This window comes from Macaca fascicularis, chromosome 7 (assembly GCF_037993035.2).
Source record: "Macaca fascicularis isolate 582-1 chromosome 7, T2T-MFA8v1.1".
Taxonomy (NCBI): Eukaryota; Metazoa; Chordata; class Mammalia; order Primates; family Cercopithecidae; genus Macaca; species Macaca fascicularis.
In genome coordinates this window covers 45,465,555-45,480,654 of record NC_088381.1, presented here as the reverse complement: position 1 = coordinate 45,480,654, position 15,100 = coordinate 45,465,555, and the positions used below count along the sequence as shown (strand labels likewise).

The following is a 15,100-nucleotide window of genomic DNA, read 5'->3' as shown; positions in this document are numbered from 1 at the left end:
CTCTGCTACTCAGCAGGTAAGACCTGCCTCTGGTGAGCTGCTTAATTTGTCTGTGTCTATAATAAGTGCCTAGGTCACAGCAAATGCTCAATAGTGGTCACAGGTGAGGAGGATGAGGATGAGGATGAGGTGAGTCATTCTGAGTCCTTCCTCCTTCTTTCCTCTCCAGCCCTCTATATCTGATACCTTAGCAAGTCCTGCTGACATTACTTTCTAAACATCTGGATTCATCCTGTTCTCCCTGTCTTCCTCCTGTCCACCTATTATCCTCTCTTGCCTAAAAGTCTACAACTTCTTCCTAACTGGTTGCCCTGCCTTCCTCCTGCCCCTCCCAAATCCATTCTCTCTACTGAAGTCAGATAATTTTTTTTTTTTTTTTGACAGAGTCTGGCTCTGTTGCCCAGGTTGGAGTGCAGTGGTGTGATCTCAGTTCACTGCAACCTCTGCCTCCCAGGTTCAAGCGATTCTCCTGCCTCAGCCTCCCAAGTAGCTGGGATTACAGGGGTGTATCACCACACCCAGGTAATTTTTGTATTTTTAGTGACAGGGTTTAGAGACAGGGTTTCACCATGTTGGCCAGGCTGGTCTCGAACTCCTGACCTCAGGTGATCCACCTGCCTCAGCCTCCCAAACTGCCAGGATTACAGGCGTAAGTCACCACACCTGGCTGCCAGAGCAATCGTAACTAACATTTCAGATCACATCATGTTGTCTCATCTCCCACTCAAGAAAAAGAACCGTCCCCACAATGATTTCCTAATCAAGTGCAAACTGCTTTCCCAGGCTAATGCATCCCCTGGATTCAGCCCCTGCCCACCTCTCCAACGGTCTCCTAACACCCTACCCCCATCTCCTGCTACATCACAGAGTCTACACCATGTTCAGCCACACTGACCTCCTTTCTGTTCCTAGAACATGTCAGGCTCATTCTGGCCACAGAGCCTTTGCACTAACCATTCCCCCTGCTGGGACTGCTCTTTCTCCTTCCCATCTTTCAGAGCTCAACCTAAAATATCATCACAGAGAGGCCTTCCCTGATCACCTGTGTAAAGTAGCCCCCAGTCACTCTCTGTTCTAGCACACCCTTTGACTCTCTGCCTAGAACTCATCCCTACACAACATTTTTCTTATTTGTTTACTGCCTGTCTCCTGCTCAGTGGAATGTGATCCCCATGAGAGTAAGGCCATGTTCTATTTGCCACTGGACTTTGTGCAAGGTCTGGTATACAGTTGGAACTCAATAACTGTTTGTTGAACAGCTATGTGAAGGAGCAGAAGGAGTCAAGTGTTCTGTCAGGTGCCTTGCACATATGGTCTCTAAGCCTTACATTAGCCATTCAAGGATGGTTTGATTATCCCCATTTTACAGTTGAGGAAACTGAGACTTAGAGGGATTAAGTGCACAGCTGAGCCAGAATGTAAACCCAGGTCTGACTCCAAAGTTCAGGCTGATTTTTATACTATTTGATGAAGGAGTGACAGTGAAGGAGGTGGGGATGACAGAGTTGGGGAAGGGTAAAGTTGATGGAATGGTGATTGGGACTTTGGACATCTCTTGGCTTCCATTTTGCTGTTGGTCACTGGAGTGGGCTGTCAGGTCCTTTCAGCCCTGATGGAAGCTGGCCCTCAGGCCCTGTCCATAATACCAGACCCACAGGAAGGCAAACTAGACTCAAGCTCCAAGGAGGATCACCGCAGAGGTGGGAACGGGAGGTCCTTGAAAATAGGTGTTTCACTGGGTGATTTGGACCCCAAATGTAGAATTGCTGAATCATATGCATTACCAGGTTAGTTGAAAGGAGGGAAAATTGGTTGTAAGACTTTTAGTGGTGGGAGAATGTGGGTTCTCACTCACTACACCCTGTCAAGCCCGGAGCCCTCTCTGTGTTTCTGCCTGAGAGCCTAGGGAGCTTGGGGCTGCAGTCATAGGAACATCTGGAACTTCTTCCTGCCCTATCAGGCAGACAGAGCTGCTGCTGGGGTCTGGGAGTCCCAGCTTCCTAGAGGCTCAGGAAGCGACTTGTGCCTAGACCCCGCTCTGACCTTTAGTTACTGGACCACTTCCCACCATGGACCACTTCCCACCATCGTCATAACCACTGTGGGCTTCAGGCTCCCCATCTGCGATCAGGAGTGCAGACGCAGAGCACATGCTGGCAAGCTGCTACTGATGGTGGATGTGAGCGCGGTGGGGTGACAGCGCCGGTCCAGTGGGCAGTGACAACTGCAGCAGGGCCAGCTCATGCAGGTTCTGTTCCAACTTGCACATGTGCTGTGGCCTTCTGAGTCTGATTTTCCATTTAAGGGAGGGGGTGACCCATGGGCCAGATGTCCTCCCGTGCATGAGCACACCAGCCGTGGCAGCCTGGGGGCCCCTTACCTAGGCCTTTCTGCGGGGCTGGGGAGCGGAACTCCATGAGGTAACTCAGGTAGGGCTTCTCAGTGCTGATCTCGTAGTACCGGATGTTTCCATCACCCTGGGGTCAGGAGAGATGGAGGTGAGGAAGGTGGCAGGTAGGGAGGGCAGAGCAGAGCCTGGTCCCAGGAGCCAGCTGAAGACAGCTCTCTCCCGTGCGTCATGGGTGGTTATAAAAACCAAGGAAACCTGGCTTCTAGGCTCCTAGTGGGTGCACCACAGTGGACTCACTGCGGGTGGAGAGGTGAAGGTGGGTGGGCTGATGTGAGTGTGTGTGTGTGTAGACAGCCTTTCTGACAAACAAGGTTATATTCACCAAAGGATCTCCTGGTGGCTATCTCAAATTCCATCATTCATCACTGACTACACTGCAGGCTCTGATCTTTACTCCAATGTAAAACCCACTCCAGCCCACCTTTGAAGGAATTCTTGGTAGCAGACACTTGAGTAAGAATGGGTGTCAGACTTGAGGGCAGGTGTGAATGGGAGAGGTGAGGCCCAGGAACTTGGGTTGGGTCAGGGAACACCAGAGAGGTTAGGCTGGCTATTCTCAAGGGGGTGGGGCAGTTGCGGGGGTGCAATGAAGGCAGGGCTTTCCCACAGGCTGCCGCGGGCCCTCCCCCGCCTCCTACTACCTTTCCAGCCAGGTAGAGCATGTGGGTGTCAGCATCATAGAAGGGGAACAGGAGACCAGAGAGCCCATCGATTTCCTCTTCGATCAGGGGCATGGACAGGTCCTCCTGAGGGAGAGGAGCTGGTCTCAGCCTCTCTACAGGCAGGATGGCACGCCCCTCCCCAAATCCCAGCAAGGCCACTTAGGACGGCAACTACTTTATGTTAAGACCTCCCCTGGACGTTAAAAAGCCCGTCCTATGGGGGCCGGGCGCGGTGGCTCAAGCCTGTAATCCCAGCACTTTGGGAGGCCGAGGCGGGCGGATCACGAGGTCAGGAGATTGAGACCATCCTGGCTAACACGGTGAAACCCTGTCTCTACTAAAAAAAAAAAAAATACAAAAAACTAGCCGGGCAAGGTGGCAGGCGCCTGTAGTCCCAGCTACTTGGGGGGCTGAGGCAGGAGAATAGCATAAACCCGGGAGGCGGAGCTTGCAGTGAGCTGAGATCCGGCCACTGCGCTCCAGCCTGGGCGATAGAGTGAGACTCCGTCTCAAAAAAAAAAAAAAAAAAAAAAAGCCCGTCCTATGGGTGGTGGCAAGACTGACTTTCTTGCCACAAAAAGCAGCCAGGGGCAGCAGAAAGGGTCGTACAAACAGCAGGCAAGGGACTTGTTCTCATTGTGCCCAAACGTGCTACTTGCTATGTGTCCCCAGGTAAGTCTCTTGATCTCTCTGGAGCTCAGCCCCCACTCTGGAAAAAGAGGGGGGACATCTTGCAGGCGTGGCCGACATTGTCCCTTGAGGCCTCTGTACCCAAGCTCGGCCTCTGGGGGTCTCTGTCTGATTTCTCCGCTGGGAATGCTATGAGAAGCTGGTGTGCGGGCCCAGGCTCCTGACTTTCTGAGGAAGTGACCTCTGAGGCAATGACGCTTCCTTTAGCCCAAACCCAGCAGGCCTCCCGGTGGCTGACCTGGTCCCAGAGGGCAATCTGTCTTGTGTTCCACCTGGAGACCCCTGTCGTGAGGAGCCGCTTCATGTTCCCCAGGAATACCACCCGGTTCACTCTGTGGTTTTTGCAGTTGGCCTCCTAGTAGGAACAGAGGGAAATGGTGAGCCAAGGTCCTCAACATGTGGGTTCTGCAGTGGCATGAATGGTGGCACTGAAAAGATACACCCGTGTTCTCAGCCCTGGCCCCTGCAATTATTTCCTTATTTGGGAAAGGGTCCTGGCAGATGTGGTTAAGCTAAGGATTTGGAGATGAGATTACCCTGGATTATCCAGGTGGATCTTGGATTCCATCATGAGTGTCCTGGTGGGAGAGAGGTAAGATTACACAGACACACAGGGCAGAAGGTGTGTGACCCTGGAGGCGGAGACTGGAGTGATGTGGCCACCAGCCACGGGAGCCAGCAACCTCCACAAGAGGCAAGGAATGGGTTTTCTCCTAGAGCATCTGTAAGGAGTACAGCCCTGCTGCCACCTTGATGTGGGATATCTGGCCTCTGGAACGATGAGAGAATACACTTTTGTTTTCAGCCACCTAGTTTGTGGGCATTTGTTACAGCAGCCACAGGACACTGTTCTAAGCACTGTGCAGCAATGGCTCCACAGATGCCTTCTCTGTCGTTTCCCAGGGAAGGTGGGAACAGGGAGCGAGAGGGGAGCCAACCTCCACCAAGTCCAGTTGGGGGCTACACCACTCCAGGAGCTCTCACCAGGGGCATTGCTTTTCATCCTCGTAACAATATCTATCAGAAGAAATCATTATCCTCATTTTGAGGGTGAGGAAACTGAGGCTCAGAAGGACAAGAGGCTCATGCCGATCACTGCTCCACAACTCGCCTCATCAGGGAGTGCCTCCTTAACTGAGTTGTCTTGGGCCTCCTTTCCTGCTCACTGGCTCATGACACTTGATTTCCTCCTAACACACAACAGTCCTCGGCATCAGGTAAGTTGGCAGCAGGTCAGAAAAGAGGCTAATGGGGCAGTGCACATATTCTGGCTGGCATCACTCACTCTGAACTCTAGTTCTAGCTCTGCCAAAAAAGTGTAGCCCAAGAGAAGACCTTCACCTTCCCTGGGCTCATGGCCCCGTTTGTGAATTGGAGGTGGGGGTTCTCTGTTCATAAACATCCTTTCTGTTTGTCATGGGCTCTGGGTTTGAATCCCAGCTCCTCCTGGAACTGTGAGATTCAAGTCTCCCAACTTTGCTAAGGTTCAGTGTTCTCATATATAAAATGAGAGCAGTAACAGTGCTTAGCTGAGAGGGCTGTCCTGAGGATTACATGAGACGATGTGCAGAGCCCCGGGCACAGTGCAGGCCACACAGTGAGCTCTTAGCAGATGCCAGTTAACACTAATCATGCGAAGCAACTGTCATTATTCTTATTTGTAGTGGTACAGGTTGAGTAGCCCTTATCTGAAATGCTTGGGACCAGAAGTGTTTCAGATTTTGGATTGTTTCAGATGTCAGAATATTCGCATTATACCTACTAGCTGAGCTCCCTACATCCCCAAATCCAAAATCTGAAATGTTCCAACGAGCATTTCTTTCGGGTGTTATGTCAGTGCTGACAAAGTTTTGGATTTGGAGCCTTCTGGATTTTGGATTTTTGGATTTAGGATGCTCAACCTACAGTAGTAGATAACTTTCTGGTCTTGTAATATTGGACTACTCCAAGGTAAACAAACCCAGATCAAGCATCAGTCCCTCCTTGTGTAGAAGGCAGACCTCAGATATCATCCATATTTTCCATTCCATCTGTCCCCATGACCAGCACACAGCAGGTGCCCAAAAAATGGTAATTGCTTTTACTTCCAAATGGCACCTAACCCCTTCCTCAAACCCAAGACCCAGGAGATTCAAAGACCAAAAGTGGAGCTAAGTTCACCATCAACCTTGGCACCCTGAGCCATTTCCCCCAGGCTCATCCTACTGGGTGGCTGGGCAGTGAGTCCAGTGTCTCCTCCTCCTGTGCCTATGATGGACTTGGTTAACACCTGGGGATATATGCACTGAAGGGTGTCACCAGCTCAGCCCCCAAAGCAAGCCAGAAGAATCCTGTCTGGAGGTAGGGGGTGCAGTGGGGACAGGAAAGGTCCCTCCCCACCCAGAACAAGGCAGGGTTCCTATGAGCTGAGAAGGGTCCAGGAGAGCCAAAGTTGTTCAACAGAGGTGCAGTGAGATGCATTGGAGACGGGGGCTGGCACAGCCTTTTTTTTCCAGGCCTGCTGAAAGCTGAGCCCCAGCCCTCAATACCTTCCCCTTCAATCTCAAAAAATGTAGGGTTCCACCTGCAGAACACGGCCAGAGCGGGGCTCGATCACGCGCAGCTTCTTGTCCTTGCACGTGGTGGTGAGCAGGCTACCGTCCGTGTTGAAGGACATGCAGAGGATCACGTCCGTGTGGCAGTCGATCATCTTCACCGGCTCGCCCACGTCCAGGTTCCAGATGAGGACCTGCAATGGCAGACGCACGGGAGGCAGGGTCAGCGGCTGCTAGGGTCCTGGGGTGTTTGTCCCAAGTCCACACTGGACTGCCCTGGGAGAAGCACCCCATGCAGGGCCTGGGGTGTGCTGGGATACAGGAGGGGTCATTGAGTTCTATATGGAAAGGCTGATACATTCCTGGCACACAAATCCATCAATATCCTTGGTCAGATCCCAGCACCAGCCTGGGCTCAGTTGGTGGAAGAGCAAGAAGGATACATGTTCCTTGTCAGGTCCCATGTGGCAGCTCACCTTTTTTGAGGATGTGCCTGGGGCTAGGGGCTGAGGCTCCACTTTTTTCCCTCCAGCAGCTTTGGTTACCCCTTTTGCCACCTCTTGGTTAAGAAGTGGCCAGGCAAAGGGTGTGGGCATGGAAGGGGCATTCTCCTCCAGTCCATCAACCACCAGAGAAGGCAGAAAAGAAGCCTCCAGCCTCTGTGGACCCCAGGAATGACAGGGTGCACAGGAGATGCTCAGTTGCGTGTAGTGAATGAATGAATGAAGGAGCAAATGAACAGATGAGGCAATATTGGTTGCTTAGGAACCAACAGTGCTTCCCACAGGCACCCAAAAGGCCCCTTTCTCTTCCCCAATCCCTCTCCACCCAGCTGCCTGCCCACTGCATACCTTGTAGTCGTAGCCAGCGCTGAACAGGATGTTGTTGGTGGTGGGGTGCCACTCGACCAGCCCCACACGCCGGCTGTGCCCGTGCAGCTCCAGGAGAGCCTCTGTCATATTCCGCTTCAGCCCGCCCTCGGGGATCTCCCAGATCCGCACCTGCAGAGGGGGATGAGGGTCCAGGCTGGGTGGACATGGCCAAGAGGGCCCTTGATGAGAGGTGCCCCTTCCCTCGGACACCAGGCTTTCTGAGATCTGCCTGTGAGGCACCTCCCGGCTTGCGGCGATGGGCAAAGCCCGACTGAGGCCTGCTGGGAGATCTCAGGGTGTGGCTAGAGAGGAAAGAGACCATCTCTCTGCCTGTGGGAGGTTTTTCTCTGGGAAGTCTCTGCAGACCTAAGAACTGTTATTACTGGCATGTTGCTACTGCTGTGGCCTAGCCCAACTAAGAAGAACACGCATGAGCCTCTTTTAGCAAGTGTGTTAAAAAGTCTATCCTTGCTTCACATGCCAGATCCTTCTAGGAGACTCTGCCTTCCTGCTACCCTGCTCAGACCCACTTTGGCTGTCTGAACCACATGGCCTTATCCCCTATTCTGTCCCCCACGCAGGATGGACCCCTGGGCAGAGGGAACTGCATCTGGGAGGCTGAGAGGCCCCAGGTCTCTCCTGAGGGATGGTGGACTGGGAGACAGAGACTGATCAGATGTGCGGCCTGAGCTGAAAGGATGGGCAAAACCTGGATAGAGCTATTTTCAGTCTTGTGGATACCGATAAAGAAGCAGAAAAAGATGGTCTGCAGAGAGGAGGATGGGACATGCAGAGAGAAGCAGAGAGGAGACCATGTGGCCCCAGAGAGGGAGAGACTGAGCAGTTTCTCTGCAATCTTGGAATCACCCCCCTAATTATTTACATCAGCCCTGGTGGGCTTCTGTCACTCAAACCAAACCTCCTCTGCACAGCTTCAACTATTTCATCAATAAGGTGGGCGGGGAGTTGGGGGAACATCCCTGCCCTGCTACACCTACTGGTAGAATAAAAAGACACAATAGTGTAACAGTTTATAAACTGCAAAATGCTCTAAAGGCCAAAGGAATTATAATTGTTATTATTATCATTAATATTATTCATTAGAGTCTAACTGGTTGAAGAGGAAAGAGCATACGTGACTATAATTTAGTACACCTTAAAAAAAAAAACGAATCTTTCGGCCTGAGCAACACAGTGAAACCGTGTCTCTACCAAAGAAACAAAAATTAGCCGGGTGCGGTGGCGCACGGCTATAGTCCCAGTTACTCGGGAGGCTGAGATGGGAGGATCCCTTGAGGCTGGGGGCGGAGGTTACAATGCGCTGAAATCCACTGCACTCCTGCCTGGGCAACACAGCAAGACCCTGTCTCAAAAAAAACCAAAAAAACAAAAACAAAAACAAAAAACCATAAAACAAACAAACAAAAAAATCCTTTTGAAAATCTGAACTCCACCCTTGCTAGGAAGAAGAAAAACAGGAAAAACAGCCTTGAGATATAATTTGTAATCTGCTAAAATAGCCAACCAAAAAAATAAAAAGAGCCAGTGTTGGCAAGGTAATGCTGGAAGTTATAGATGGAATGGATGTTGGTAGTATTATAAATCAGAGTAACTCTTTTGGAAACAATTTGGCAATCTTTAGTAAGAGCCATAAAGACATTTATATTATACTCTTTGACCCAGTAACTTCACTCTTAAAATACAATATAAGCAAAAATCTCCATGCATGAAGAAGTTCACTGCAACATCATTTACATGGAAAATGTAGAAGCACTGTAAATGATCAACATTAAAGGAACAATTTAATACATTATCTCAATATGTAATACTAGTCAATTGATTACAATTCCAAAGGCTATGAATAAACGCAGAAAGCATGTTAAAGAAAGCCAAGGCCACGTGAGGTGGCTCACGCCTGCAATCCCAGCACTTTGGGAGGCCAAGGCAGGAGGACCACTTGAGCCCAGGAGTTCAAGACCAGACTGGGCAACATAGTGAGACCCCATGTCTACAAAAAATTGAAAATATCAGCCAGGTGTTGTGGCATGCCCCTGTAGTCCCAGCTATTCAGGAGGCTGAGGTGGGAGGATCGCTTAAGCCCAGGAGTTCAAGGCTGCAGTGAGCTATGAATGTACCACTGCACTCTAGCCTGGGCAACAGAGTGAGACTCTGTCTCAGAAAAATAAAAAAAAGGAAGAAAGTCAAAGGCAGACCAGAGGTCCTGGGAGCAAGGCTAGGAACTGCGGTGCCCCTCAGGGCATTCTTTGGACAAATTTTCTTCCTTGGTGCCTCCTCAGACTATAAGAATGAGCATTTCCCTCACGTGTGTTCCCCCACAGAGCCAGCTCCTGTGCCTGCCGACTGGGAGGTTTCAGAGTAAGAAAGGCAAGTTCTGTCAAGGGTTTGGGGTCACCTTTGGGTGCACCATTCTGTTTCAGTAAATCCATTTCAAAAGCCCACTTGAGAAAAAGTTTATAATTTGGGGAGAGTTTGAAATATTTTCCCATCTCCATTGTCATCCCCTTTGGTGGCTCCAAACCTTGAGTAAAGTCCAACACTCCCACACAGTCCTGTGAGATGGTGGAAGGGGGGAATGCGGGGAGGGGAGTGATGTATAGCGGGCCTGGAATACCCCAGTGTTCTTTCCTCAACAGCCCCTGCACGAGGGTGTTCAGGGATGAAGACTGGTCTGGAAGTGGCTGAGAGGGTGCAGGGGGAGCAAGCTGCTGAGTACATAACTCAGTAGTCACCAACAAAACACATTCCTTCTGTCCCCAAATGTACCGTAGAAAGGAGACCCTGAAATTGGGAGACTAATGCTTGGGCTAGACACCCACCTGTGACAGACACAGACACGTAGACACACGCACTTCTTTCTTTTTACCCAGAAGGGATACTATTACACACGTTCTCTTTCTTTTTTTTTTTTTTTTTTTTTTTTTTTTTTTTTTTGAGACGGAGTCTCACGCTGTTGCCCAGGCTGGAGTGCAGTGGCGCGATCTCGGCTCACTGCAAGCTCCGCCTCCCGGGTTCCCGCCATTCTCCTGCCTCAGCCTCCTGAGTAGCTGGGACTACAGGCGCCCGCCACCGCGCCCGGCTAATTTTTTGTATTTTTAGTAGAGACGGGGTTTCACCGTGGTCTCGATCTCCTGACCTTGTGATCCGCCCGCCTCGGCCTCCCAAAGTGCTGGGATTACAGGCTTGAGCCACCGCGCCCGGCCTACACGTTCTCTTTCAACTCGCTCTTCTCACATAACAGATAGTGGGCATCTTTCCACACCACTCCATGAATATCTACCTTATCTTTTTAAGTGGCCAGAGAGGCATCTGTTGTATGACCGTTCCATGATGAATTTAATCGACCTCTATTAATTGACATCTAAGTTCTGTTCACTTTTTTTTCATGATTACAATTCATTCTATGACAAACATGCTCGTAATACAAGTTTGTGCATTAGTGTGGATATTCTTGTAGGAAAATGGCTAGAAGTGTTTCATATTTTTTATAGTTACTGTAAAATTGTCCCCAAAAACTGTCCTAGTTTTTAACCCACAGAGTCTGAGACTGCTTCATTATGCCTCTAAAACTATACCTTTAAAAAGCTGGATTTTTACCCATCTGATAGGTCAAAAATGCCACCTGGTGTTTGGATTTGTGTTCCTTCCATTCTTAGAAATACCAAGGACAGCTGTGGTAGCTCACGTCTGTAATCCTAGCACTTTAAGAAGCCTAGGCGGTAGCTAGGTGTGGTGGCTCACGCCTGTAATCCCAGCTACTCAGGAGGCTGAGGCAGCAGAAATTGCTGGAACCTGGGAGGTGGAGGTTGCAGTGAGCCGAGATTGTGCCACTGCACTCCAGCCTGGGCGACAGAGTGAGACTCTGTCTCAAAATAAGAAGCCTAGGCGGGAGGATTGCTTGAGCCCAGGAGTTCAAGACCAACCTGGGCAACATAGTGAGACTGCTATCTCTACAAAAATTAGCTGGATGTGGTGGCATGTGCCTGTAGTCCCCGGCACTGGGAAGGCTAAGGCAGGAAGATCACTTGAGCTCAGGAAGATGAGGCTGCAATGAGCTATGATCACGCCACTACACTTCAGCGTGGGTGACAGAGTGAGACCCTGTCTCTAAAAAAAAAAAAAAAAAACCAGGCATCTTTTCTTGTGTCTATTGGCTACCCTTGTTTGCACTTGAGTAGGAAGCTCTGAAGCTTTCAGACTCAAAGGGATGAGATGTTTGGGGGCAGAGGATTCTGTCTAGGGACGTCTCACACTGTATCTTGGTACATAAGCCTTGACTGAGCAGAATAGTTGCCCCTGGCCATCAAGAAAGATCTTTGAAACCAAAAGTTGAGCCTCATTAACTCCGCTAACACCTCCCAGGGGCCTCCTATGCGCCAGTGGGGTGTGGTGTTGAACTTGCCCATGCCTGCTCTTGAGCAGCACTGAGTGGTGCAGGCAGACGGAGAGGCTGTGGGGGCACAGAGCTGTTCAGAAAGCTTGAACCCAGTTGTTAGGGGCACTGGGGTGGGAGGGTCTGGGAAAGCAGTGTTGGAAGACAGGATGTTGAACTAAGTTTGAAAAGACAGGTTGGGATGTTGGAAGGGGTGAGGAGGCAGAAGAATGCCCAGCGTGTGTGGGGTCAGGCGCAGCAGTAGGGAAACTGCACGGGGGTCAGCCTTGCTCGTAGCAGGCTGGCTCGTGGCAGAGGAGGCCAGAGGTCATGTGTGTCATATCTCGTCACTGAGGCTCGAAGAAGCTCTGCTTGGGCCCAGAGTCTCAGAAAAAACTCATTCCCAGGACACCCTAATTCCTGAGCAACCCAGTAACTGAGGTATCTCTGGGTTAAACCCATGCCCGGGTAACGTAGAGTCACCTGGGGGGCTGTGGAGTGAGCCCCAGCCAAGGCTCCAATCTTACTTAATAGCTGGGTGACTTTGAACAAGCCAGTTAACCTGTCTTGAGGCTCAGGCTCCTCATCCAGAAAATAGAGACTGTACCTGTTAGAGGTGTGTGGGTTCAACTAAATTGGGTGCAGAGCTCTTGGAAGCGTGAAGCCTTCTAGATACACGAGCTGATGTGCTGGGGTGACAGCTCTGCCTAGGAGCCTAGGGGCTAAGCCCAGGGGATGGGGGGTGGGGGTAGCTGTGTCTGTGCCCAGGCTCCAGCCCCTTGACTGGATTCAAGTCTCATGGAATGAAGGGCTATAGATGGAAACCAAGAGAGCTGTTTTCACCAAGAACTGTTGGATGTAGTGTCTCAGGCAGGACTTGGGGGACTCAGATGAATAAATATCCCACAGAGAGGGAGAGAGGTGCCTTGCTTTATCCCCATTTGATACCAGCCTCTTCCCTCCCTGGGTCCTGGTTTTCTCATCTGCACATTTACTTTATTATTTATTTATTTATTTATTTATTTATTTATTTATTTATTTTGAGATGGAGTTTCGCTCTTTCGCCCAGGCTGGAGTGAAGTGGTGTGATCTCAGCTCACTGAAACCTCCGTCCCCTGGATTCAAGCAATTTTCTTGCCTCAGACTCCCAAGTAACTGGGATTATAGGCGCCCACCACCACGCCCAGCTAATTTTTGTATTTTTGGTAGAGATGAGGCTTCACCATGTTGGCCAGGCTGGTCTCGAACTCCTGATCTCAAGTGATCCACGGCACCCCACCTTCATCTGCACATTTAGATAGTATTAGTTAATCTTCCAAACTTTTCTGCTTTGACATCACTGAATACATTACTGGGAGAAGGATACTGGCTCTGTTTGACCCATGGCTACAGCAAACAGTAGCACCACATGCTACATAGCTCAGAGGAGGAGCTGGAGTTCACAGTGGGCCTGAGTAGCTGGGAAAGGAATTCCAATCCCTTAGTATTCAAGGGTTTTGTTGAAAACAAAGAGTGGATAAGGCATGGGAGGAGCCCTGCGGATCTGCTCAGAGGTTGCTCCAAGAGGTTACTTCAATTCAACAGGAAACTCAGTAGCGTTTGCCAAACTGGATTTCTGGAAGGAAAGGGTGGGGGGAAGTGGCAAAACCACTCTCTCCAGCAAGCCAGCCTTGCTGGGGACTGTCCCCTTCACAGGTTCCTGGGTCAGAGCCTTGTTTAACTCAGTTATATTCAACCCAACAGAACATACCCGGGTCCTCTCTGTGCCAAACAGATTAGATACGGGGGAACGGTTCTTAGTCTCAAGTAGCTGTCAGTCCTGTTGGGGAGACAGCAGACACTGCAGACAAGGCAAAGGCAAGGCAGCTGATAAGCACAGTTAATAAAGCTACAAAACCAACTGTCCCTGCACATGGGAAAGGGAGCAGCTGGCCAAAAAGCAAGAAGCTTTGTGGTCTGACAGCTCCGTTAGAATCCAGGCTCTGACCTTATTGGCTGTGAGATTTTCCCCAAGTTTCTTAGCCTCTCTGAACATCTGTCTTTACACCTGTAAGGATAATTATACCCATACAGCAGAGCTGCTATAAATACTAAGTAAAGATAAAATGCATACACTACCAAGCAGATGACCAAAGAATAACACTTAAGGATGCTTACTTAATATTAATTAAGGATCATACCCAAGTTTTATAGTGGTTAAACTTTAGATGTAATTGAGTTATAGTTTTCTTTTCTTTTTCAGACAGGGTCTTGCTCTCTCACCCAGGCTGGAGTGCGGTGGTGCAATTTCGGCTCACTGCAACCTCCACCTCCCAGGATCAGGCCATCCTCCCACCTTAGCTTCCTAAGTAGCTGAAACTACAGATGTGCACCACCATGACCAGCTAATATTTGTATTTCTGTGTGTGTGTGTGTGTGTGTGTGTGTGTGTGTGTGTGTGTGTGGAGACAGGGTTTTGCTATGTTGCCCAGGTTGGTCTCGAACTCCTGAGCACAAGTGATCTGCCCATCTTGGCCTCGCAAAGCGCTGGGATTACAGGCATGAGCCACTGAGCTTGGACAAGTTATATTTTTCATGTGCACTTTGTTGCCCCCTGTGTAGTCAATACATACGTTATGAAGTATGTCTCCATTTTATGGAATGCAGCAACAACTTCATCTTTAAAATGCTTACATGATTATGGAGGTGTCTGGTTGGATCTCTGCTTTCTGACACGTTGAGGGTCATGACTGCTCGTGACTTAGGGCTAGGACTGTTAGTCCCTCTGATGACACTGTTCCTAAGGGGCAGAATTCTCCATTTAAGGGATCTGCTGCTTATTACACACTACAGCAAGCAGACAGGACCCAATGTCTGTATATGTGGTACAGAAGTTCACAGGAGGAGCTGGAGTTCACCACGGGCCTAAACAGCTAGGAGAAGATCTGATATCTGACCCCTTAGTAGCCACTTCAAAAAACAAACAAATCTGTTTTGGGGGAGTGTGGGGAGTGACAGGATAGCATAAGATATGGTTTCTGGGCTGGGTGCGGTGGCTCACACCTGTAATCCCAGCACTTTGGGAGGCCCAGGCGGGCAGTTCACTTGAGGTCAGGAGATCAAGACCAGCCTGGCCAACATGGTGAAACCCCGTCTTTACTAAAAATACAAAAATTAGCTGGGGGGCGTGGTGGCTCGTGCCTGTAAATCCCAGCTACTCAGGAGGCTGAGGCAGGAGAATCACTTGAACCAGGGAGTCGGAGGTTGCAGTGAGCTGAGATTGCGCCACTGCATGCCAGCCTGGTGACAGAGCAAGAGTCCGTCTCAAAAAAAAAAAAAAAAAAAGAAGATATAGTTTCTGGATTGGGCGCAGTGGCTCACTCCTGTAATCCCGGAACTTTGGGATGCAAGGTGGGTGGATCACTTGAGTCCAGGAGTTCGAGACCAGCCTGGCCAACATGGTGAAACCCTGTCTCTACTAAAAATACAGAAATTAGCCAGGAGTGGTGGCATGAGCTTGTAGTCCCAGCTACCTGGGAGGATGAGGCATGAGAATCGCTTGA

General features: G+C 50.0%; 1 protein-coding gene across 5 annotated transcripts in view; it reads right to left on the bottom strand.

Moving 5' to 3' along the window:
* CORO2B (coronin 2B) overlaps nt 1-15,100 on the bottom strand; it is a 151,312-nt gene that overhangs the window by 10,287 nt on the left and 125,925 nt on the right. For all 5 annotated transcript variants that reach the window (XM_045395651.3, XM_065548116.2, XM_065548115.2 and 2 more), the window contains 5 exons: nt 7,148-7,297; nt 6,326-6,490; nt 4,001-4,117; nt 3,052-3,156; nt 2,381-2,477 (listed from right to left, as the gene is read on the bottom strand). In XM_045395651.3, coding sequence (XP_045251586.1) covers nt 2,381-2,477; nt 3,052-3,156; nt 4,001-4,117; nt 6,326-6,490; nt 7,148-7,297 — 634 coding nt within the window. The remainder of the gene's footprint in view (nt 1-2,380; nt 2,478-3,051; nt 3,157-4,000; nt 4,118-6,325; nt 6,491-7,147; nt 7,298-15,100) is intronic.